This window comes from Schizosaccharomyces pombe, assembly GCF_000002945.2.
Source record: "Schizosaccharomyces pombe strain 972h- genome assembly, chromosome: II".
Taxonomy (NCBI): Eukaryota; Fungi; Ascomycota; class Schizosaccharomycetes; order Schizosaccharomycetales; family Schizosaccharomycetaceae; genus Schizosaccharomyces; species Schizosaccharomyces pombe.
In genome coordinates, this window is record NC_003423.3 from 80,302 (window position 1) to 104,633 (window position 24,332).

The 24,332-nt window shown below is 31.5% G+C and overlaps 6 protein-coding genes, 16 long non-coding RNA genes and 1 pseudogene across 23 annotated transcripts, besides 4 other annotated features; 13 read left to right on the plus strand and 10 right to left on the minus strand.

The window, feature by feature from the left end:
* Nucleotides 1–95: 95 nt before the first annotated feature.
* Nucleotides 96–323, minus strand: SPOM_SPNCRNA.4548. The gene has a single exon (NR_193907.1). It is a non-coding gene; the product is annotated as a non-coding RNA (long non-coding RNA).
* Nucleotides 324–716: 393 nt separating this feature from the next.
* SPOM_SPBPB10D8.01 (cysteine transporter) lies at nucleotides 717–3,056 on the plus strand. The gene has a single exon (NM_001020950.3). The coding sequence runs from the start codon at nucleotides 994–996 to the stop codon at nucleotides 2,650–2,652; it is 1,659 nt and encodes a 552-aa protein (NP_595045.1). The 5' UTR covers nucleotides 717–993; the 3' UTR covers nucleotides 2,653–3,056.
* On the minus strand, nucleotides 2,928–5,217 carry SPOM_SPBPB10D8.02C (arylsulfatase). The gene has a single exon (NM_001020951.3). It carries the CDS (start codon nucleotides 5,128–5,130, stop codon nucleotides 3,466–3,468), a length of 1,665 nt encoding a protein of 554 aa, NP_595046.1. The 5' UTR covers nucleotides 5,131–5,217; the 3' UTR covers nucleotides 2,928–3,465.
* SPOM_SPNCRNA.1307 lies at nucleotides 3,498–5,227 on the plus strand. Its single transcript, NR_150178.1, has one exon. It is a non-coding gene; the product is annotated as a non-coding RNA (long non-coding RNA).
* Nucleotides 5,228–5,395: 168 nt separating this feature from the next.
* SPOM_SPNCRNA.4549 lies at nucleotides 5,396–6,090 on the plus strand. Its single transcript, NR_193908.1, has one exon. It is a non-coding gene; the product is annotated as a non-coding RNA (long non-coding RNA).
* A 1,012-nt stretch (nucleotides 6,091–7,102) lies between these two features.
* Nucleotides 7,103–7,554, minus strand: SPOM_SPNCRNA.4550. The gene has a single exon (NR_193909.1). It is a non-coding gene; the product is annotated as a non-coding RNA (long non-coding RNA).
* On the plus strand, nucleotides 7,426–8,728 carry SPOM_SPBPB10D8.03 (annotated as a pseudogene). Its single transcript has one exon. A coding segment is annotated over exon 1 (1,303 nt).
* A 1,736-nt stretch (nucleotides 8,729–10,464) lies between these two features.
* Nucleotides 10,465–10,887, minus strand: SPOM_SPNCRNA.4551. Its single transcript, NR_193910.1, has one exon. It is a non-coding gene; the product is annotated as a non-coding RNA (long non-coding RNA).
* On the plus strand, nucleotides 10,739–10,958 carry SPOM_SPNCRNA.4552. Its single transcript, NR_193911.1, has one exon. It is a non-coding gene; the product is annotated as a non-coding RNA (long non-coding RNA).
* A 116-nt stretch (nucleotides 10,959–11,074) lies between these two features.
* On the minus strand, nucleotides 11,075–12,562 carry SPOM_SPBPB10D8.04C (transporter; the record flags this gene model as incomplete). The annotated part of the gene is made up of 1 exon (NM_001020952.2): nucleotides 11,075–12,562. One exon carries the CDS (start codon nucleotides 12,560–12,562, stop codon nucleotides 11,423–11,425), a length of 1,140 nt encoding a protein of 379 aa, NP_595047.1. The 3' UTR covers nucleotides 11,075–11,422.
* SPOM_SPNCRNA.4553 lies at nucleotides 11,433–12,305 on the plus strand. The gene has a single exon (NR_193912.1). It is a non-coding gene; the product is annotated as a non-coding RNA (long non-coding RNA).
* Nucleotides 12,563–12,698: 136 nt separating the features above from the next.
* Nucleotides 12,699–13,089, plus strand: SPOM_SPNCRNA.4554. The gene has a single exon (NR_193913.1). It is a non-coding gene; the product is annotated as a non-coding RNA (long non-coding RNA).
* A 126-nt stretch (nucleotides 13,090–13,215) lies between these two features.
* Nucleotides 13,216–13,559: an LONG TERMINAL REPEAT.
* A 622-nt stretch (nucleotides 13,560–14,181) lies between these two features.
* On the minus strand, nucleotides 14,182–15,321 carry SPOM_SPBPB10D8.05C (transporter; the record flags this gene model as incomplete). The annotated part of the gene is made up of 1 exon (NM_001020953.3): nucleotides 14,182–15,321. The coding sequence occupies one exon, from the start codon at nucleotides 15,319–15,321 to the stop codon at nucleotides 14,182–14,184; it is 1,140 nt and encodes a 379-aa protein (NP_595048.1).
* Nucleotides 14,190–15,070, plus strand: SPOM_SPNCRNA.4555. Its single transcript, NR_193914.1, has one exon. It is a non-coding gene; the product is annotated as a non-coding RNA (long non-coding RNA).
* On the plus strand, nucleotides 15,239–15,877 carry SPOM_SPNCRNA.4556. Its single transcript, NR_193915.1, has one exon. It is a non-coding gene; the product is annotated as a non-coding RNA (long non-coding RNA).
* A 97-nt stretch (nucleotides 15,878–15,974) lies between these two features.
* Nucleotides 15,975–16,318: an LONG TERMINAL REPEAT.
* A 622-nt stretch (nucleotides 16,319–16,940) lies between these two features.
* On the minus strand, nucleotides 16,941–18,080 carry SPOM_SPBPB10D8.06C (transporter; the record flags this gene model as incomplete). Its single annotated transcript, NM_001020954.3, has 1 exon — nucleotides 16,941–18,080. One exon carries the CDS (start codon nucleotides 18,078–18,080, stop codon nucleotides 16,941–16,943), a length of 1,140 nt encoding a protein of 379 aa, NP_595049.1.
* On the plus strand, nucleotides 16,950–17,801 carry SPOM_SPNCRNA.4557. The gene has a single exon (NR_193916.1). It is a non-coding gene; the product is annotated as a non-coding RNA (long non-coding RNA).
* SPOM_SPNCRNA.4558 lies at nucleotides 17,970–18,602 on the plus strand. The gene has a single exon (NR_193917.1). It is a non-coding gene; the product is annotated as a non-coding RNA (long non-coding RNA).
* Nucleotides 18,603–18,733: 131 nt separating this feature from the next.
* Nucleotides 18,734–19,077: an LONG TERMINAL REPEAT.
* A 481-nt stretch (nucleotides 19,078–19,558) lies between these two features.
* On the minus strand, nucleotides 19,559–20,839 carry SPOM_SPBPB10D8.07C (transporter; the record flags this gene model as incomplete). Its single annotated transcript, NM_001020955.3, has 1 exon — nucleotides 19,559–20,839. One exon carries the CDS (start codon nucleotides 20,837–20,839, stop codon nucleotides 19,700–19,702), a length of 1,140 nt encoding a protein of 379 aa, NP_595050.1. The 3' UTR covers nucleotides 19,559–19,699.
* Nucleotides 19,717–20,524, plus strand: SPOM_SPNCRNA.4559. The gene has a single exon (NR_193918.1). It is a non-coding gene; the product is annotated as a non-coding RNA (long non-coding RNA).
* Nucleotides 20,840–20,978: 139 nt separating the features above from the next.
* On the plus strand, nucleotides 20,979–21,365 carry SPOM_SPNCRNA.4560. The gene has a single exon (NR_193919.1). It is a non-coding gene; the product is annotated as a non-coding RNA (long non-coding RNA).
* Nucleotides 21,366–21,492: 127 nt separating this feature from the next.
* Nucleotides 21,493–21,836: an LONG TERMINAL REPEAT.
* A 179-nt stretch (nucleotides 21,837–22,015) lies between these two features.
* SPOM_SPNCRNA.4561 lies at nucleotides 22,016–22,361 on the minus strand. The gene has a single exon (NR_193920.1). It is a non-coding gene; the product is annotated as a non-coding RNA (long non-coding RNA).
* Nucleotides 22,362–22,863: 502 nt separating this feature from the next.
* SPOM_SPNCRNA.291 lies at nucleotides 22,864–24,227 on the minus strand. Its single transcript, NR_150179.1, has one exon. It is a non-coding gene; the product is annotated as a non-coding RNA (long non-coding RNA).
* Between the last annotated feature and the right edge of the window lie 105 nt (nucleotides 24,228–24,332).

Below are 24,332 nucleotides of genomic sequence, written 5' to 3' on the forward strand. Positions count from 1 at the left end.
GATCATTAAAAAATTATTAAGATTCTGGTAATTATTGGCATAATATTTTTTCTATGGATCGCACCAATTCCTTTTTTACAACTCTTCGGTTCAGTGTTGATTATACGTCAACAATAAGCGATTCCTCGAAGTCAACGAATTTTTGCTTAGAAGCACGCAATGTGACTACTCAGAGCGAATAGGGTAACCTGGGGGACCGTTCAGACATAGCGAGGAGATTATTATCAGTACTTAATTCTTCATCATATTTATGCTTTACTTGTGTTTATTTGTGCTTTTGTATGTTTTTAGTAAACAGTTTATGGTTTGCGTCTTGATCTTGTCTATGTAAGGATATAAACACTCCTTCTTGTTTTTTATCTAAATTCCAAGAATAATTATTATGTAATCTAATTAGTACTTTGTATAGAAAGATGTTTTAATATTTTAATATTGTATTTCGTTATCTTCAACGGTACACTAGACTTCTGCACGCCGATGTAAGTTTTAAGGGTTCAGAGCGAGGAAGGGAAAGTTTTGCAAACCAATAACAATTTAAGGTAAAACCGATTGGTGCTCTATTTAACATAATTTTTCCTAGGAGTGATTGATACATATTTGAAACTTTTTCGCAAATATTGCTGATTATTACAAATATTTAGAATTAATGGAGGAGACGGTTACCCTAAACAAATATCTATCATATAAATGGTGTTTTTTTTCTTGATTAGCTTTCCAAGATTTGGTAAACGATTCTTTTTAAAAGCGAGTTTAACGAACAAAAGAGGACCATTTAAAAAACGATTCGGCGAGACATTTGAACTAAAATAAAAAAATAATTCGGAAATTTTAATTTGTTTGTTCATTGTGCTAAGACTTAACTGTTTTCATTTCCATGTATGAAGTGATCAAAGTGGGACTAATTCTATGATAAACGAAGTAAACTAAGAATTTTATACTTAAACAAAGGATTACATTTTGAAGCGGAAAAAAACCGGCTGCAAGACAAATAAAATGCCTCAACCCTCTTACGCTGATCAGATTAACGTTGAAGATTCTTCAGATTATGAGAAAGACCCCAAAGAATATGTTGATAAGGAAAAAGGATATTTTCCACATGTTATAACTTCTCATATTTCTAAGAGCTCGTCTCAGTCGCATCCAGATGTGTCAAATGCAGTGCTTGACGAAACGTTCAGTTTTATGCAAGAAGCTAAAGATCTAGAACCGCTCACACCTAAACAAGATAAAAGATTGCGTTGGAAATTGTATTTTACTGTACTTGTAATGCTCATGATACTGGATATGATGTTATACATTGACAAGGCCACACTAAGTTACTCAAGTATCCTTGGATTATTTGAAGATACACACATAAATAGCAACCAATACAATGATATAAATACGCTTTTTTATGTGGGATTTGTTATTGGACAGATCCCTGGTCATATGTTACTGCAAAGATTTCCCGTCAGTAAGTTTGTTGCTGCTTCAACGGCTCTCTGGACGATTATAATTTTCTTGCATTGCGCCGCATATAATTTTAGTGGTTTAATGGCACTTCGTTTTTTTCTGGGTCTTGTAGAATCCTCGTTGCTACCTACCATGGAAGCAACCATTGGCATGTTTTTCCCTCATTCTGAGCAAGCTCTTCTTCAGCCCTTTTTCTATATTTCATGCTATGGCTGTAATATTCCTGCAGGGTTTATAGCCTATGGAGTCCAATATGCAAAAAACACCATATCTCCTTGGAAGCTCTTTATGATAATCGTCGGAGGAATCACATTTTTTTTAACTATTGGACTCTTTTTTTATTACCCAGATAATACTTCTACTGCTAGATTCTTGACCAAGAAAGAGAGATTATACACAGTTGACCGTGTACGTAGAAGTAATCATAGCGGTATTGAGTCGAAGACTTTCAAGAAGTATCAAGTAATCGAGGCGTTAAAGGATCCAGTGACATGGTTATTTACTTTTCATGTTTTTTGCAATCAACTTTCCAACAATTTAGCTTACCAACAAAATTTACTTTTTACAAGCTTGAATGTTTCTGATTTGAATTCTACCTTGGTGGGCGTCGCTAGTGCCGGATATAATTGCGTTAGCGCAATTATAGCAACTTATATGATGAGTGTGATAAAAAACCAAAGTGCCTTTCACGGAGCTATATGGTATATCCCAAGTATTGCCGGAGGAATTGCGTGCGTAGCCATGTCATGGGATCATAAAATTGGGGAGTTAGCAGCTATTATTATAGCAAGCAATTTTGGTATCCCTTTTATTATTTCTCTTGGATGGACAACAGCCTCTTGTGCTGGATACACAAAGAAGCTTACTCGTGGTGTTATGTTTATGATTGGATATGCCATTGCCAACATCATTGGCCCACAAATGTGGCAGAGTCGTGATGCCCCGAGATATTATCCTGCTTGGATTGTTCAAATAGTAATTGCTTGGTCTGTTTCTCCCTTTGTATTGCTGATCATTCGCTGGATTCTTGTTCGAAGGAACAAAAAGCGCCTTGCTCTTCTTGAGCAGAATAAAGAACAGTATGAAAAGACTTGGATTGAGACGATTGATTCTTCTGGAAATCACGTTTCCGGTTTTTACGAAAATTCTATGCTTGATTTGACAGACCAGGAGAACCTATCGTTTATTTATCCCTTATAATTATCCATTTAAACGAAGGAATAAATCTTAAAAAATAACTTTTTGAAGTATTCATGAGAAATGTTTACAAAATAATTTCAAATTCCCAACAGTCATGAAAAATCCTTCTACTATTTGCTTTTTTTTTTGCAAAATTTTGTATTTTTAAACTACTTGCCCGTAAACTCTTAACTTATTTTAGACTACTACAAGACAGTTGCTTTATTTACTTGTTTTTTTGTTTCCTTTAGGATTCCTAACCTTTAATAGTAATCTTCGTCTTTAGCGAAGAATAGTTTGAAATTTTGTTTGTATATATTGCTGAAAGCTTTATTCAGTTACTATTTACATAGATTGAAAAGAAGAACTAGCATTCATTGCTAAATAAAATGGAGGTCGATTTTTATCCCCAATGGTTTCTCATAGTTTACTTTGCTGCAAAGTTGCGATTGAAAAAGAGATGTTCTAAAAAAGTATTTTTATATCAATTATAAAGCCTAATACGTAGGGGAAATCCAAACCAGTTAAATTTTTCAGCTCGGCTTTGCATTCCATCTGATAATTTTCGCTGTAGATTATCATATTTAAAAAACATTGAATCAATTGGTAACTTAGCATATATACGTTGATAGATGAAATCAGCTATTATTAGATTTTATAATCTTTAAACTGTGGTGTTTAATAAGTAAAAGACTGGAAATAGCCCATTAAATTAAACAATTAGCTGAACCCGAGTTCCATATTTGCAATAAGTTTTTTACCATTAATAAACTGCTATGTGGTGTTTCATTAACAGTAAAAAATTATTGTAAAATTCAATATCATGAATAATCATTAAAGATTGTGCTTAGCTGGTTTGAACAAACCGACGTTTTCGGCAACAAAATCGTCTGGGGCTGTTACTACTCCAGTTTCAGCTTCGTAGACCAACCAATACTCGATGAGTTCGTTTAGAATATCTGGATGGACTTTCGCTAGATTTTCAAGCTCACCTTTGTCCTGGGAAAGATCATACAGCTCCCATTCTGTTTTTATTCCTTCTTTAGGTACATATATTGCCTTATAATTTCCTTTTCTGATAGCTCTTTGCCCGAAAAGTTCCCAGCCGCTAAAGTCAGTATCTTTGTGTACGGGTTTTCCATGCACAAAATGGTCAATCCAAGGTTTCCCACGGGGGATTACAACATCTCGTCCTTGAAATTTGTGCCCTGGGTGAGGGACTTCTGCTAACTCAAGGATGGTTGGCAGGATATCCATAACCGTAACAAACTCATCGGAGATGATGTCTGGCTTGATCAATGGAGGATAGCGAATTATAGCAGGACATCGAATACCACCTTCTGTAATAAAACCCTTGCTAAGTCGAGAAGGAGCGGTCGCAGCCTGTGCCCATCTTGGTCCGTACCAAATAAATGAATTATAATTACCCAAGTTTTCCAGTGAATTGTCAAAATACTTAACCGGTGGTTTTGTGCTTAATACCGGGATTGCTTCCAAAACTGACCCTTCTGCACCGTTGTCTGACATAAATATAACAAATGTGTTGTCAAGTTCTCCAATAGTTTTCAAGTAGTCAATAACACGACCAATATTCAAATCTAATAATTCGACCATTGCAGCATAAACTTCCATCGTTCGCGCAGAAAATTCTTTCTCTTCTGTTGTTAGTTCGTCCCATGACTTGGTTCCCATTCCATCTACAGGTGCTGGAATTACATTTTCTGGTATAAGTCCCAAATCCTTTTGGGCTTGCAAGCGATTTTTTCGTAACACATCGGGGCCTTCACTATATCGTCCACGATATTTATTAATATATTCTTTTGGTGATTGCAACGGCCAATGAGGTGCTGTAAATGGGAGGTAAGCAAAAAATGACTGGGATTTTTCACGATTTTTTAACTGATCAATTAATTTTTCTGCAAAGTAATTGGACGAATAAAAATTTTTTAAGCTTTTGTGATCAACAGGATCATGATTGTGGGTATACAATGGTGGTAAAAAAGGTACAGCAGGGTTTTCTCTAGTACCAGGTTCATATGCAAAATGATTACCACCTCCAGGTAAAAGTGCAAAAGATTCTTTAAATCCTCGCTTTGAAGGGTAACGATCTGGGGTTAGTCCAAGGTGCCACTTTCCAGACATTGTGGTATAGTAACCCGCTTCCTGTAGAATCTCTGGTAATGCAGCAACTCTATCATTTAGGTAGCCTTCGTACCCAGGCTTTCCACCCCATACTTTCGAAAACCTGCGTACTGTCTCTGCCATTTGCCCTAAACCTGCTATGTGATTGTCTGTACCGCTTAATAACATAGATCGAGTAGGCGAGCAAGCAGAGGCTGTATGAAAGTTTGTCAACCGTACACCTTCCTTTGCAAGCCTCTCAATATTTGGAGTGTGTATTTCACTTCCAAACGGAGAAACATCTGACCATCCAAGATCGTCAGCTACGATGACCAAAAAGTTTGGTTTTTTAGATTCAGCTTGTTTATTAAAAGCCATAGTTACTATTCAAATTTTTTTTGATTGCGAATAAATTTTTATGCAGCTCAAACTGTAATTTTTATTTTATGTTCATAAAGGGCATGTGAGACAAGAGACAGCCCACAAGTTGATTAAAATATGAAAAAATATATTTGCAACAATTGTCTTCCGTAATAGATTGCAAAATTACAAATACCTAATGAAGAAGTATGGCGTGCTATCACGTAAGCTTTGAGTAACATCATCCATATTAAAAAAGATACTCATACATTCCAATTTACTGGATCAAACTGTAATTTACTTATCTGAATATTTTAGAGATAAGATTCAGTAAATCAAGTTTAAAACTAATTACTGTCACTCACTCAATATGTGCAAAACTGAGTTTACTGACCAGGAATTGACTTTTTTTTTTTATTTATCAAGGAAATATTAATTGAGTTATCAATCCCAAAGGAAAATATGTGAAAATATTTAAACACTCGCCAAATTATATTAATTGATCTTTATATCAATAAATGCTTTACTCTAGAAAAAATCGGTTTCGGTAATATACTACAAAGGAACCTAAATAGATTTTGAAGCTTTATACATATAAGAAAACATTAATTTTCTAAAAGATACCAAATGATAATTAACAAGGACGTCGATTTTCGTTATTTTGAACTTTCAACGAGAAATGTCAGTGGAAGATTCAACATATTTTCTATGAGATAAATTAGATATAATAACATTTTGCTTTTGACAATAACTGAGAAAAATCATATTTATACCTAGATTTGTTGAGTGATACGAATTTCATACAATTTAATGGGGGTAAACTGCGATTAAAATTACGTTTTGGTCCTTTGTATTGTCTTATTGATATGAAATATCAGACACGAATATTTTCATACTAAGTGGTAATAATTAATTTACAACTGACCTCGGATTCTCTTTTCGTTTGAAATTAAAATAATACTTAATTATTACAATTGGAATTTAATAATCTCGATTAGTGGACGTAATATATATGAAGATATGAAGAGTATAAAAGTATCGAGATGTATCATAATAAAGCTTAATGCTATATATCTGAAGATTTTTTTCTTGGTAAATTGTTTCCGTAACTAAGGGCCGTCCAATAATTAGACTTCCTAAGTTCAAAAATAGTGGACCAATTGTTAAAAAATACAGATAAAGAACATCTTAAGACATTCACAATATACAAAAACAACTTGTTTCAATTGTAGGAACTTGTAAAGTTAAAGGATTAAGTTGTTGTACAGAAAGGATCTTTGCGTAATGTTGGATCCGAGAAAAGATGTAACATTCTCAAACAATCCATACATCATTTCCCTTCAACGCACTTTTGGTACTATCAATTGCAATTATAAGTGAATTCAAATTATATCAAAAGAGTTACGTAAATTCATATTTATCAGATTTGGTCTGATATTATGTTAAAGTGTAAACTTATTGAGCAGCACCCACTATTTTCTTTTTACTCATTATTATATCGGATGTATTCAAACTTGGTTTACATTTAAATAGTAATAGCAAATCGTTTTAATTACAAATTAGAATTTACACGTGTTAAGTTGTCATTGTTACTCGGTAAATGCATCCTAGATTATGACTATAATAATTTTGTTTAAACATTCCTTTTCTTAGCATGTTTTCATTTGTGTTCGATGGGTAAAAAGCTAATAATATTATTATAAAATAAGCTGTATTATAATAATAGGTTGTCTGAGCCGAAGCAAGTAATTGTGCTAACTACATTCCCATATACGCTTATTATTGCAAGGAATTTTAAATGACTTGGAAATGATTAAAAAGCAAAATTAATTGGCTGTTCACTTTTATATATAATGTAGCGGCATGTAAAGTGCTACTAGTATAGGCATATAAATATTTATTTGAGCGGACATCTTTTTTTAACTATAGTACTTGGAAAAATCGTATACGGTGGATCATTAGCTGATTAAACCAGAAATATTACAACTTAGTTCAACAACGCATTATTGAAAGTGAAAGCGAGTCCTCAGATGAGCAACATGAAGTATATCAAAATGGTATTATCTACGATACTGATTAAAAGGATGAAGCATCTATATTTGAGAAATTAGGTGATGATGAATCTGCTCATGAGGACAATATGCTTGAACTTGGAGAGCCCTAGGAATTTTCGAAATTTTTTTGGAAACGGAGAAAGCTAGATCCAAACTCCATTACAACAAAAAAATCCATTTTTGATGATCCTAATACGTTAGCTGCTTTCAAACCTAGTCCTTACTATGAAAGTAGACACCGCATCGATCCTTTTTTTAGATGGATATGGGTCAGGAACAAAAAGTTGTTCGTAAAATAGATATGCTCATTATTTCATGGGCATTCATTATGTTTTTTGCACTAGAATTAGATCGTGCCAATATTCAACAAGCCCTTTCAGATAACATGTTGGATGATTTAGGAATGAATACTAATGATTACAATAAGGGTATGACAATATTTTATTGTTCCTTTTTAGCGGCAAAACTGCCATCTCAATTAATTAGCAAGAAGATAGGTCCCAATCGCTGGATTCCAACCCAAATGGTTTTATGGAGCATTGTTTATATTTGTCAATATTCTTTAAGTGGAACAGCATTATTTTAAATTATGAGATGGCTTCTAGGTATGCTTGAAGGAGGGTTTATTCCCGTCGTCATCTTGTATTAATCTTATTTTTATAATGGACAAGAAATCTCTTTACGCTTAGCAATTTTTTTGGATTTCTAATACCTTGTCAGATATTTTTGCTTTTATTGTAGCTGTAGGCATATTAAAGATGCGTGGACTTCATGGAAAGCCAGGTTGGGCATACTTGTTTTTGACTAAAGGTTTTATTACTTTATTGGAGGATTATCTATTTATTACCACCAAGTCCAATGCAAACGGCTTCATGTTTCGAGGGAGAAAGGGATGGTTTTCTGAGAGAGAAGAGAAAATAATTGTTAATAAGGTTCTCAGAGATGATTTTGCAAAAGCTGAAATGCATAACCGAGAAGCAATTACTCCAAAAACTCTATTCCAAGCAATTAAAAGTTGGAAAATGTATCCATTGTATATCATTGGGTTGCTATTTGAAATTCCTAAAACTCCTCCTACTACATATTTAACCCTTACTTTAAGAATTCTTTGGTTTTCGACTGTAAAGACTAATTAGTTAACTCTTCCATCAAAATTTATTCACATGTTTTTACTTTTGTTTTTAAATTACCTGAGTGCTCTCCTTGATGAACGATCTTTAGTTTCGCTAATTGGTTAAATATGGCTTCTTCCGCTATTGATTGCACTTTACTGCTTCCCTGCTAATGAAAATAAGTGGGTGATTTATGTCATTTCAGCATTAATTGTTGGCAGCCCGTACTCTCATGGAATTCAGGTAGGTTGGTGTTCGCGTAATTCTAATTCTGTAAGAAACAGAACAGTTTCGGCTTCACTTTATAATATTTCTGATCAAATCGGGTCTATCATTTCTTCAAATATTACCGTAATGATGATAAACCTCTTTATCCACGTGGTAATAGAGTTCTTGGTATTTGCTGCCTTAATATTTTTGTTTATGTCTTATCTAAGATTTTTTATGTAAGCTTAAACAAATATCGTGATCGAAAATGGAACGCAATGACCGAGAACGAAAAAAATGAATTTGGAAACAACCAAAGACACAGGAACGCATCGTTTGGATTTTCGATTCGCCCATTAACTCTCGAATTTGAATATATGATTTTTTAAAAATTTGGCCTCCGAGTCCGCTATGTAATATGTCTATTGTTTAATATTACTGTAAAAAGTGGAAGTTCTTGAAGTGCACATTCATTTGATACAGCTAATAGAGGTCATACATAGACTTCTTTGTCGCTTATTAATTGATTGAAATCTGTTAGAGGGATTGATTTAAAACGGGTTGGTTATCCCAAATAGCTTATTTCTTTCATTAATATTATAGCTTTCGGCAACGTGGCATAATCCTATTTACAAATATTATAAAATACAAATAAATATATCAATTACAGGCTTCTAAAATCTCCATCAACTCAATAATTAATGTTATGCATTTAAATTAAAGAATAATAAATATTCTAATTTTTTACCTAGTATACGCTTTCATCAAAAAGTAGATACCTCACAGTTGAGTTGGGATAAATTCAATACTACCTATTTAGCAATATAATTCATGTTTGGGATAGGCAGAATGCACAATGGGAACACATGATACGGCGTGTTGTACAGTATTGCCGATACATAACCATGTCAATAATCATTCGTAATTTGTCCAACATTTGAAAATAGTTGTCGTTGTTAACAACTCCCTGCATCCTCATTATACGTGTTTAATCTTTTTCAGCGTACTTAACTTGTTTTTTGAAGATAAGCAGCTAGGATTCACAATGATTATTTCAATTTTGTACTAATGACTTCATCTAAACAATTATAAAACATATGTTTAAATTTACGTAGTTGTACCATTTACGAAACTATTCCATATATGAAAATAAGTAAACTTAAATTTTTATTTCCTTTCTGCTTTAAAAAAAAAATTATAACAATTAAGAAAATATTTTATTGACTTAATAATACGTTTTCTAATATTTTTTTTAAGCATTCAGTATTGACGATTATATAAATTATTTGTTACGAATTAGTATGAACTAATATCTTGAGAAATTAAAAAAGAAGGAGTAGAAATGCTTGCATCTTCAAATGTACGAAAATAAATAAAAAGAAGCAGGGTTTCGGACATACCCTAAAATGGATTATAAGGGTAAGCTTACAAGCCTTGTTTAAAAATTTTTTTATAAAGCAATTTTAAAATGAACGCTATAATAGAAGGATCTAAATTCAATGAAGAAATATTAAAATAATTTTAAATAAGGTGAGTTCAATTAAATCTAAAGTTTAAATTTGTTTTAACACCTTTGTTCAATAATGTAGCAATTTACAACCCCAAAACAATGTCTTTCGCTTTTATAGTAGGTATGAGTACAAAAATGGCAACAAAATGTTTTCCTGAAGAGCATAAAATTAGTGGCCATAAAAACAGCTGGGAATTAATGCTTTATAGTATGTTTTTGGTTAAGTATAGTTGAAACCCTAATTTAAAAAAATTCCAATTTTAGTAGTTAATCAATACGATAGTAGTTTACATATATGAATTCTCTAGTTGATTAAAAACACTTTAAGCTAGAAAAGAGCATTCACGTAGAAGATATAAAGAGGAATAATTACCGCTTGCTTGAGAAAGATCTACCATTCGTAAATTCTTAATTTCTGAATAAAAGGAACAGTCAATAATTTTTTTTATTAGATTAATAATCCTAAATCGTTGATATATATTATGTATCTACATACTTTTTTGTGCGACACGACTGAACTGAAGCAATCAGCAATTTGTTTAAATTACATTTACCGACTACTTTGGCAAAATATTCAAGAAATTTTTGTTCTAACAAAATAATTGAATAGCAAGGCAGAAAAGCTTATAAAAATTAGTGTCAAAAGCAAGGCAATGGTATTTTAACATTTAACCTCAAAAACATATTTAGAGTTATCTGATTATGATTGTTAAATGAACGGAATATTAGTTTAAGATACGAAGAAAAGTCTAGAAGTCTAACTGTTACAATATCTGACTGTAGATTTTCTTCATCGATATTCAACTCGTAAACCATTTTGCAATTAAGATGTAGGCAATGTTAAATAAAACTCGTTTACATCCAAACACCTGATCGTTTATATCGATTCGTGTTCTTCAACAAAAGTAAAATCTTTAATATTTTCCAAATTTTTTTTTAATTAAACAATCAGGGCCGATCTAATCTTAGAGACATAAATATAAATTTTTTACTGCTATTGTAAAAATCTGAAAGTAATCGTATTTTTCTTCGCAAAAAAATATACATCGAATGTTCGAATCCTTCATTTAGATACTACAGTGATATTCAAGATTCGAATATAACATTGGATTGATAACATATAATTATGTAAACATAAACATGAGTGAGTCTCCAATTGCTAACCAAGGAGTTAATGTGTAAAGCATTTGCTTTTTCCCATGTTAAGAAATATAAATCGATAAAATCATTTTTAATTTGCAGCCTTTTCATAAATTAATTCCAATTCTTTTTTTATTATAGTTAATTGAAGAGAAGGTACGGTCATGATGTGACTACATATGTAAACGTTATTTTGATGCCCAGAAATAAGCATTGTGAGGATTTTTAGTTTCCAGTTCATCAAAATAATTTCATTAAAACCATTTAAAAAAAACTAAATGCAACATTCAGATAATACCAACCAAATTTTTACTCGAAGTTTCGGATTTTAATTTTTGAATTGCCATAATGGTATTTCCCACAATGCAAACTATCGTAATAAGTATTAAAGCAGTCCCATAAATAGCCCCTATTACTCGAAAAAATATTATATTTGTCACTTTGGATAACTGCGTATTGGATATGCTCATTGTACCTAAAGGAAAAGTCATAGCCCACCAGGCAACAGTAAACTTGTGCCTGAATCCATAGTTAATTACGGAGAACACTGCAAAGAATGTAAAAAAGTATCCAAAAGAAATTAGAAATAAAGACAATATTAACGATTGAACTAACACGCAATTTGAATAAAATTCAATCATCGGAATTTGCTGATAATATGAAAGCGCAAAGGTTTTCGCGTTAATTGCTTGCATAATAATACCAAATGCTCCTTGTCCTAACACTCCAATTGGAACAAATTGGGTGAATATCAGAGCTCGAGCTGGAACCTTAAAAAAAATCATTCTCCAAAGTATGCAAGCAATTATACAAAAGCCTAAAGCAATCGCATTTGACCAGCAAATAAATGATGTGACAATTGTATTTAAGATTATTTTCTTGTTTAAACGGGTAGAAAAGGTTTCAATAACAACAGAACCTGTAGATGCTGCAACAGTTAACGGTACAATGGGTAGCAAAATGGTCGGCAAAAACGTAGAAAATTCAATTTTCGCCCTTTTTGTTAAAATTGTAGAGAAAATAACCCACGCAGTGAAAAAAGACATGGCTACACTAAATATCCAAAGGATATATAAAAAATTGATCCAACCTTGTGGTGATGACTGGCTACTCAAAAAGCACAGCATATTAATACAACTTTGGAATCCCATGGTATAGCAACCTAAAAATAGTGTATTTGGGACATCAATAAATTCTTCTTTTTGAATCAGAGTACCTCTATAGATAGTGTGTTTAAAAAAAAAGACAATCGTGTTCGTGAATAAGCAAACCAGCGCGAATCCAAACATAATATAGGAGCATATACGTAGCCACCGTGCAGCAAAGGGAAAGTTATGCAAAACATTAGCAGATAAACCAGTTCCCATAATTGAAACCATCCAACAATTCTGATAATCGCGAATGAAAAATCTGTAAAACCAAGACATAATTTGTTTGAACAAGGTTCTATAGCAAAGAAGAGTGCTAGACAATAATGATTTCTTTGTAAACCATAAGATGCTAAATTGATGGTTATTGAAATTTTCAGCAGTCCTTTTCACATAAGAAATTCTATTAATCAATAAAGTCTTAGAATTTTCATTATGTACCCAGATTTTTTTATAATTTTTTTTTAAATATTGCCTAAAATTAGATGCCCACGTTGATAATGCAAAATTTTTCACGCCATGGTTGTTTATTCGTTCTTCTTACGTGACGATGTTTGACTGTTGAATTGCGACATTTTTTTACTTAAAAATATGATACACAGTGGCACTCTATTGATTATTTTTCTTCATTTTTTTGTATTTGCAATGTAGTTTTATAGTCTTCAGTAGTATAGTAATTCAGGTGGTCTTACCTTTGGGTTCTTTGACATGATTATAGTGTTCAGTATATTTCCTTAGGTTGGTACAAGGAGCGCGTAGGCTGGTTGATGCCCAACCAAGTAATCATGGTTGAAAACAGTTTTTAGACAGTTAAGCAAATATCCTGCCTTTTTGATCAATTTGCTTCCAATATGTACATTTCTTATTAATTAATATTATATTTTAGTTCACTTTACATATAAAATATTTAAAATAGTAGATGTATTCAGTATTGTCAGCTTCGCCGTGTGGTATCTGTTTTAATGGTACAATAAAACTGCGGTGAGTTTTCCTTGTAATTTATTATTATATTGCAATATACAGGTCGTATAAGTAGCAATTAATTATAGGTATCCTATTATTAGATTTCCTTGCCTATCACTAATATAGCTTGTAACCGTACTGAAGAATGAGGTTCAGCTACAGCGCCAATTATAATACTCAAGTAAGGTCTTATAGATTATCATAAAGATACATCTTAATATGGTATCAACTATGGTACAATGTATAATTAAAAAATGTGACATATAGTAATACTCAACGTAGTGCATCATAGCGTAGTGTAGTGTTGCTGATAGATGCTTTGAACGACCATGATTTTTGCTGCGAGTTACAAATTATTAGTAAGTGGCGCTTTAAAAATACAATGTATTTATTATCGTAAAAGTCTATTAGTTTTGGTTATCGACATAACTAATAACAGAACTGAGAGACTAGGTTCGGTTGTATTTCTAGATAATATAGATTTTTATAAATGTCAACAAAATTAATTATAGTATCGTATTATTTATGTGGGTAAAGTAAATTTGGGACATACAGTGATACACAACGTAATGTCAGTGTAGTTATATTGCTAAAATATTGTTTTAATTTTCGGGCAAAATAAAAAATGTCGAAGACCCGTCGTTAATGAAGTCAGATTTATTATTATACAGCCAATGCATATATTACATTTCAAAAGCAAAAACAAATAATTCAGTATTTGTTAAGCATAAAAACATTTTTATATTCAAAAATTTAAAGGTTTCATTCCTTTCTTTAATTAATTAATTAGCTTTATAACTTGTTGTATGGTAATAAGCATAGAATGACTTGGAAAACCGTAGATATTTCCAGAAATAAGCATTGTGAGGATTTTTAGTTTCCAGTTCATCAAAATAATTTCATTAAAACCATTTAAAAAAAACTAAATGCAACATTCAGATAATACCAACCAAATTTTTACTCGAAGTTTCGGATTTTAATTTTTGAATTGCCATAATGGTATTTCCCACAATGCAAACTATCGTAATAAGTATTAAAGCAGTCCCATAAATAGCCCCTATTACTCGAAAAAATATTATATTTGTCACTTTGGATAACTGCGTATTGGATATGCTCATTGTACCTAAAGGAAAAGTCATAGCCCACCAGGCAACAGTAAACTTGTGCCTGAATCCATAGTTAATTACGGAGAACACTGCAAAGAATGTAAAAAAGTATCCAAAAGAAATTAGAAATAAAGACAATATTAACGATTGAACTAACACGCAATTTGAATAAAATTCAATCATCGGAATTTGCTGATAATATGAAAGCGCAAAGGTTTTCGCGTTAATTGCTTGCATAATAATACCAAATGCTCCTTGTCCTAACACTCCAATTGGAACAAATTGGGTGAATATCAGAGCTCGAGCTGGAACCTTAAAAAAAATCATTCTCCAAAGTATGCAAGCAATTATACAAAAGCCTAAAGCAATCGCATTTGACCAGCAAATAAATGATGTGACAATTGTATTTAAGATTATTTTCTTGTTTAAACGGGTAGAAAAGGTTTCAATAACAACAGAACCTGTAGATGCTGCAACAGTTAACGGTACAATGGGTAGCAAAATGGTCGGCAAAAACGTAGAAAATTCAATTTTCGCCCTTTTTGTTAAAATTGTAGAGAAAATAACCCACGCAGTGAAAAAAGACATGGCTACACTAAATATCCAAAGGATATATAAAAAATTGATCCAACCTTGTGGTGATGACTGGCTACTCAAAAAGCACAGCATATTAATACAACTTTGGAATCCCATGGTATAGCAACCTAAAAATAGTGTATTTGGGACATCAATAAATTCTTCTTTTTGAATCAGAGTACCTCTATAGATAGTGTGTTTAAAAAAAAAGACAATCGTGTTCGTGAATAAGCAAACCAGCGCGAATCCAAACATAATATAGGAGCATATACGTAGCCACCGTGCAGCAAAGGGAAAGTTATGCAAAACATTAGCAGATAAACCAGTTCCCATAATTGAAACCATCCAACAATTCTGATAATCGCGAATGAAAAATCTGTAAAACCAAGACATAATTTGTTTGAACAAGGTTCTATAGCAAAGAAGAGTGCTAGACAATAATGATTTCTTTGTAAACCATAAGATGCTAAATTGATGGTTATTGAAATTTTCAGCAGTCCTTTTCACATAAGAAATTCTATTAATCAATAAAGTCTTAGAATTTTCATTATGTACCCAGATTTTTTTATAATTTTTTTTTAAATATTGCCTAAAATTAGATGCCCACGTTGATAATGCAAAATTTTTCACGCCATGGTTGTTTATTCGTTCTTCTTACGTGACGATGTTTGACTGTTGAATTGCGACATTTTTTTACTTAAAAATATGATACACAGTGGCACTCTATTGATTATTTTTCTTCATTTTTTTGTATTTGCAATGTAGTTTTATAGTCTTCAGTAGTATAGTAATTCAGGTGGTCTTACCTTTGGGTTCTTTGACATGATTATAGTGTTCAGTATATTTCCTTAGGTTGGTACAAGGAGCGCGTAGGCTGGTTGATGCCCAACCAAGTAATCATGGTTGAAAACAGTTTTTAGACAGTTAAGCAAATATCCTGCCTTTTTGATCAATTTGCTTCCAATATGTACATTTCTTATTAATTAATATTATATTTTAGTTCACTTTACATATAAAATATTTAAAATAGTAGATGTATTCAGTATTGTCAGCTTCGCCGTGTGGTATCTGTTTTAATGGTACAATAAAACTGCGGTGAGTTTTCCTTGTAATTTATTATTATATTGCAATATACAGGTCGTATAAGTAGCAATTAATTATAGGTATCCTATTATTAGATTTCCTTGCCTATCACTAATATAGCTTGTAACCGTACTGAAGAATGAGGTTCAGCTACAGCGCCAATTATAATACTCAAGTAAGGTCTTATAGATTATCATAAAGATACATCTTAATATGGTATCAACTATGGTACAATGTATAATTAAAAAATGTGACATATAGTAATACTCAACGTAGTGCATCATAGCGTAGTGTAGTGTTGCTGATAGATGCTTTGAACGACCATGATTTTTGCTGCGAGTTACAAATTATTAGTAAGTGGCGCTTTAAAAATACAATGTATTTATTATCGTAAAAGTCTATTAGTTTTGGTTATCGACATAACTAATAACAGAACTGAGAGACTAGGTTCGGTTGTATTTCTAGATAATATAGATTTTTATAAATGTCAACAAAATTAATTATAGTATCGTATTATTTATGTGGGTAAAGTAAATTTGGGACATACAGTGATACACAACGTAATGTCAGTGTAGTTATATTGCTAAAATATTGTTTTAATTTTCGGGCAAAATAAAAAATGTCGAAGACCCGTCGTTAATGAAGTCAGATTTATTATTATACAGCCAATGCATATATTACATTTCAAAAGCAAAAACAAATAATTCAGTATTTGTTAAGCATAAAAACATTTTTATATTCAAAAATTTAAAGGTTTCATTCCTTTCTTTAATTAATTAATTAGCTTTATAACTTGTTGTATGGTAATAAGCATAGAATGACTTGGAAAACCGTAGATATTTCCAGAAATAAGCATTGTGAGGATTTTTAGTTTCCAGTTCATCAAAATAATTTCATTAAAACCATTTAAAAAAAACTAAATGCAACATTCAGATAATACCAACCAAATTTTTACTCGAAGTTTCGGATTTTAATTTTTGAATTGCCATAATGGTATTTCCCACAATGCAAACTATCGTAATAAGTATTAAAGCAGTCCCATAAATAGCCCCTATTACTCGAAAAAATATTATATTTGTCACTTTGGATAACTGCGTATTGGATATGCTCATTGTACCTAAAGGAAAAGTCATAGCCCACCAGGCAACAGTAAACTTGTGCCTGAATCCATAGTTAATTACGGAGAACACTGCAAAGAATGTAAAAAAGTATCCAAAAGAAATTAGAAATAAAGACAATATTAACGATTGAACTAACACGCAATTTGAATAAAATTCAATCATCGGAATTTGCTGATAATATGAAAGCGCAAAGGTTTTCGCGTTAATTGCTTGCATAATAATACCAAATGCTCCTTGTCCTAACACTCCAATTGGAACAAATTGGGTGAATATCAGAGCTCGAGCTGGAACCTTAAAAAAAATCATTCTCCAAAGTATGCAAGCAATTATACAAAAGCCTAAAGCAATCGCATTTGACCAGCAAATAAATGATGTGACAATTGTATTTAAGATTATTTTCTTGTTTAAACGGGTAGAAAAGGTTTCAATAACAACAGAACCTGTAGATGCTGCAACAGTTAACGGTACAATGGGTAGCAAAATGGTCGGCAAAAACGTAGAAAATTCAATTTTCGCCCTTTTTGTTAAAATTGTAGAGAAAATAACCCACGCAGTGAAAAAAGACATGGCTACACTAAATATCCAAAGGATATATAAAAAATTGATCCAACCTTGTGGTGATGACTGGCTACTCAAAAAGCACAGCATATTAATACAACTTTGGAATCCCATGGTATAGCAACCTAAAAATAGTGTATTTGGGACATCAATAAATTCTTCTTTTTGAATCAGAGTACCTCTATAGATAGTGTGTTTAAAAAAAAAGACAATCGTGTTCGTGAATAAGCAAACCAGCGCGAATCCAAACATAATATAGGAGCATATACGTAGCCACCGTGCAGCAAAGGGAAAGTTATGCAAAACATTAGCAGATAAACCAGTTCCCATAATTGAAACCATCCAACAATTCTGATAATCGCGAATGAAAAATCTGTAAAACCAAGACATAATTTGTTTGAACAAGGTTCTATAGCAAAGAAGAGTGCTAGACAATAATGATTTCTTTGTAAACCATAAGATGCTAAATTGATGGTTATTGAAATTTTCAGCAGTCCTTTTCACATAAGAAATTCTATTAATCAATAAAGTCTTAGAATTTTCATTATGTACCCAGATTTTTTTATAATTTTTTTTTAAATATTGCCTAAAATTAGATGCCCACGTTGATAATGCAAAATTTTTCACGCCATGGTTGTTTATTCGTTCTTCTTACGTGACGATGTTTGACTGTTGAATTGCGACATTTTTTTACTTAAAAATATGATACACAGTGGCACTCTATTGATTATTTTTCTTCATTTTTTTGTATTTGCAATGTAGTTTTATAGTCTTCAGTAGTATAGTAATTCAGGTGGTCTTACCTTTGGGTTCTTTGACATGATTATAGTGTTCAGTATATTTCCTTAGGTTGGTACAAGGAGCGCGTAGGCTGGTTGATGCCCAACCAAGTAATCATGGTTGAAAACAGTTTTTAGACAGTTAAGCAAATATCCTGCCTTTTTGATCAATTTGCTTCCAATATGTACATTTCTTATTAATTAATATTATATTTTAGTTCACTTTACATATAAAATATTTAAAATAGTAGATGTATTCAGTATTGTCAGCTTCGCCGTGTGGTATCTGTTTTAATGGTACAATAAAACTGCGGTGAGTTTTCCTTGTAATTTATTATTATATTGCAATATACAGGTCGTATAAGTAGCAATTAATTATAGGTATCCTATTATTAGATTTCCTTGCCTATCACTAATATAGCTTGTAACCGTACTGAAGAATGAGGTTCAGCTACAGCGCCAATTATAATACTCAAGTAAGGTCTTATAGATTATCATAAAGATACATCTTAATATGGTATCAACTATGGTACAATGTATAATTAAAAAATGTGACATATAGTAATACTCAACGTAGTGCATCATAGCGTAGTGTAGTGTTGCTGATAGATGCTTTGAACGACCATGATTTTTGCTGCGAGTTACAAATTATTAGTAAGTGGCGCTTTAAAAATACAATGTATTTATTATCGTAAAAGTCTATTAGTTTTGGTTATCGACATAACTAATAACAGAACTGAGAGACTAGGTTCGGTTGTATTTCTAGATAATATAGATTTTTATAAATGTCAACAAAATTAATTATAGTATCGTATTATTTATGTGGGTAAAGTAAATTTGGGACATACAGTGATACACAACGTAATGTCAGTGTAGTTATATTGCTAAAATATTGTTTTAATTTTCGGGCAAAATAAAAAATGTCGAAGACCCGTCGTTAATGAAGTCAGATTTATTATTATACAGCCAATGCATATATTACATTTCAAAAGCAAAAACAAATAATTCAGTATTTGTTAAGCATAAAAACATTTTTATATTCAAAAATTTAAAGGTTTCATTCCTTTCTTTAATTAATTAATTAGCTTTATAACTTGTTGTATGGTAATAAGCATAGAATGACTTGGAAAACCGTAGATATTTCCAGAAATAAGCATTGTGAGGATTTTTAGTTTCCAGTTCATCAAAATAATTTCATTAAAACCATTTAAAAAAAACTAAATGCAACATTCAGATAATACCAACCAAATTTTTACTCGAAGTTTCGGATTTTAATTTTTGAATTGCCATAATGGTATTTCCCACAATGCAAACTATCGTAATAAGTATTAAAGCAGTCCCATAAATAGCCCCTATTACTCGAAAAAATATTATATTTGTCACTTTGGATAACTGCGTATTGGATATGCTCATTGTACCTAAAGGAAAAGTCATAGCCCACCAGGCAACAGTAAACTTGTGCCTGAATCCATAGTTAATTACGGAGAACACTGCAAAGAATGTAAAAAAGTATCCAAAAGAAATTAGAAATAAAGACAATATTAACGATTGAACTAACACGCAATTTGAATAAAATTCAATCATCGGAATTTGCTGATAATATGAAAGCGCAAAGGTTTTCGCGTTAATTGCTTGCATAATAATACCAAATGCTCCTTGTCCTAACACTCCAATTGGAACAAATTGGGTGAATATCAGAGCTCGAGCTGGAACCTTAAAAAAAATCATTCTCCAAAGTATGCAAGCAATTATACAAAAGCCTAAAGCAATCGCATTTGACCAGCAAATAAATGATGTGACAATTGTATTTAAGATTATTTTCTTGTTTAAACGGGTAGAAAAGGTTTCAATAACAACAGAACCTGTAGATGCTGCAACAGTTAACGGTACAATGGGTAGCAAAATGGTCGGCAAAAACGTAGAAAATTCAATTTTCGCCCTTTTTGTTAAAATTGTAGAGAAAATAACCCACGCAGTGAAAAAAGACATGGCTACACTAAATATCCAAAGGATATATAAAAAATTGATCCAACCTTGTGGTGATGACTGGCTACTCAAAAAGCACAGCATATTAATACAACTTTGGAATCCCATGGTATAGCAACCTAAAAATAGTGTATTTGGGACATCAATAAATTCTTCTTTTTGAATCAGAGTACCTCTATAGATAGTGTGTTTAAAAAAAAAGACAATCGTGTTCGTGAATAAGCAAACCAGCGCGAATCCAAACATAATATAGGAGCATATACGTAGCCACCGTGCAGCAAAGGGAAAGTTATGCAAAACATTAGCAGATAAACCAGTTCCCATAATTGAAACCATCCAACAATTCTGATAATCGCGAATGAAAAATCTGTAAAACCAAGACATAATTTGTTTGAACAAGGTTCTATAGCAAAGAAGAGTGCTAGACAATAATGATTTCTTTGTAAACCATAAGATGCTAAATTGATGGTTATTGAAATTTTCAGCAGTCCTTTTCACATAAGAAATTCTATTAATCAATAAAGTCTTAGAATTTTCATTATGTACCCAGATTTTTTTATAATTTTTTTTTAAATATTGCCTAAAATTAGATGCCCACGTTGATAATGCAAAATTTTTCACGCCATGGTTGTTTATTCGTTCTTCTTACGTGACGATGTTTGACTGTTGAATTGCGACATTTTTTTACTTAAAAATATGATACACAGTGGCACTCTATTGATTATTTTTCTTCATTTTTTTGTATTTGCAATGTAGTTTTATAGTCTTCAGTAGTATAGTAATTCAGGTGGTCTTACCTTTGGGTTCTTTGACATGATTATAGTGTTCAGTATATTTCCTTAGGTTGGTACAAGGAGCGCGTAGGCTGGTTGATGCCCAACCAAGTAATCATGGTTGAAAACAGTTTTTAGACAGTTAAGCAAATATCCTGCCTTTTTGATCAATTTGCTTCCAATATGTACATTTCTTATTAATTAATATTATATTTTAGTTCACTTTACATATAAAATATTTAAAATAGTAGATGTATTCAGTATTGTCAGCTTCGCCGTGTGGTATCTGTTTTAATGGTACAATAAAACTGCGGTGAGTTTTCCTTGTAATTTATTATTATATTGCAATATACAGGTCGTATAAGTAGCAATTAATTATAGGTATCCTATTATTAGATTTCCTTGCCTATCACTAATATAGCTTGTAACCGTACTGAAGAATGAGGTTCAGCTACAGCGCCAATTATAATACTCAAGTAAGGTCTTATAGATTATCATAAAGATACATCTTAATATGGTATCAACTATGGTACAATGTATAATTAAAAAATGTGACATATAGTAATACTCAACGTAGTGCATCATAGCGTAGTGTAGTGTTGCTGATAGATGCTTTGAACGACCATGATTTTTGCTGCGAGTTACAAATTATTAGTAAGTGGCGCTTTAAAAATACAATGTATTTATTATCGTAAAAGTCTATTAGTTTTGGTTATCGACATAACTAATAACAGAACTGAGAGACTAGGTTCGGTTGTATTTCTAGATAATATAGATTTTTATAAATGTCAACAAAATTAATTATAGTATCGTATTATTTATGTGGGTAAAGTAAATTTGGGACATACAGTGATACACAACGTAATGTCAGTGTAGTTATATTGCTAAAATATTGTTTTAATTTTCGGGCAAAATAAAAAATGTCGAAGACCCGTCGTTAATGAAGTCAGATTTATTATTATACAGCCAATGCATATATTACATTTCAAAAGCAAAAACAAATAATTCAGTATTTGTTAAGCATAAAAACATTTTTATATTCAAAAATTTAAAGGTTTCATTCCTTTCTTTAATTAATTAATTAGCTTTATAACTTGTTGTATGGTAATAAGCATAGAATGACTTGGAAAACCGTAGATATTTAAAAGTTTTGTAAACATTTTTTTTTAAATAGTTGAGATTAGTCTGCCGTTTTGTGTGATTACGAAGGAGGTCTTTTAAGACGTTGCTTTTTGAAGTGTTTCTAGTGAACGCATAAAAAGGTCAAAGAAACATTTGCTAGTTTATTATACTTTATAAGAAAATTTAAAATAAGAATCATTAAACGACTAAAATGTCATTCATAGTTGTTTATTGGAAAGAAAAGCCATTGTGAATTTCGAAGAAAAATATTATTTTCGCTATTGGAAGTTACGCTTATTTATACAGTTGAACTGAAAGTTAAATAGATATTATAGACCATGGTTAATGATTTATTGTTTACGTTTGATTGCTAACTTCATGAACGTAAACTTTCGTGTTGACGTAATCAAATGCATGGCACTTGAACCTACTAATTCCTCCCCTGCATTTATCGAAGGTACGTTAAATTACTTTATTAAAATTTAAACGTGAAATCCCAACAATCATTTGTGACAGAAAGAAAAAAATAAAAAAGACTTATTGAATCGCATTCAATTAATTCTTAAATAAAAAAAAGAGGCTTGTTTTTAAACAATTTCAAATTTAGTAGTGGCTATAAATTTTTTGAAATTGTAATTACTTGTACTATTTTGTTAGAATTTGATTTGTAACCCGGTATCCAGCTATAGTTGAAAAATAATACGATTTTCTATTTTTTCAAATATGCTTCCAATCCTTATTTTTAATGCTCAAGAAAATATAAAACAGCTGAGGGGTATCGATTCGAAATTCATAACTAATTAGTCAGCTATTTAACGAAAAAAAACTTGTTGGGAGAAAAATTTGGTCGATATAGTTTTTTGGTTAGTAATTTTTCTACCTTGCTCATTCATGGTGTTTATTGACACTCTAGCAACTCTTTGGATATAACATCATATTGATTTTATATCATCCTCGTAACTCTTTTTATTCCATTAGCTTAATTTTATAGATAAACTTTCCCCATCATCATACACTCGTGGACGTTGCTTGCCCTTTATCAACGTCTAAAGAATCTAATCATATCCTGAACTCCCAGTTCATTTTGTCAATGCCTGCTATTTTACCATCCTATGAGGCATCGTTTTGATCAATGACATAAAAGTACATTAATTTAGTTTTTTAGCCATAGTAATAACACAACGTTCCAAGGTGTAATTTAGAAATAAGTCAGCAACTCATTAGGTGTGATGATTAACTTAAATGACTTAGCGCTTTGGGGAGTAGCTTTAAAAAACTGGAAAAGAATATGGTTAGTTTTTATAAATTGAAGGGAATGAGTTATTGAACTAAACCAAATACCGAGAAGTATTTTATAGAAGCATTGGGCAACTAAAGTATTAATTAGGGATAGTTCAATATCAAGTAAAAAGTTTTCGGTAATAATATATGATTGCATAATGTAACCTCATTCTTGTTTGTCAAAAAATTAAGCGCTATATCCTTATCGATAAAAAGCCATAAAAATTTTGATTACAGTTACTCAAGTTTTCTTCCCAGCTAAAAAAATTAAAGTGATATTTCTGCGAAGATGACAAGCTCTGGTATTATGTTTTGCACATTTCTTAGTAACATATTGTATGATTTTTTGTTTGGCAGATTCCCTATATTTCCACATCTCTCAACCATTTTTAAACTGCTAAGTTTACACTGGTGTTGCATTTCAGCATTCTCATAATTTTCAAATTCTTATTAAACATGTTATCCAAATAAACCGTACCGCGTATTTTTTATAAGGTAGCAAAATCTTTATTTTGATGGAAAACTTCAAATTGGATAGCATGAAAACAGAAGTAGTGAAATCCAGATTTGTTTTTCTTAGAATTTGGTTGCTTTCGTTTAGTGAATACTAAAAATGCAAGCAACGCAAAATAGTGCATTACTTCAGAAAGCTGAAGATTTTCTTTGTCCGCTTTGTCGAGATGCTTAAACCACTACACCAA

What these genes read in the sequence shown, in the direction of transcription:
- SPOM_SPBPB10D8.02C (NM_001020951.3), bottom strand. Translation starts at nt 5,130, where the DNA reads ATGGCTTTTAATAAACAAGCTGAATCTAAAAAACCAAACTTTTTGGTC.
- SPOM_SPBPB10D8.01 (NM_001020950.3), top strand. Translation starts at nt 994, where the DNA reads ATGCCTCAACCCTCTTACGCTGATCAGATTAACGTTGAAGATTCTTCA.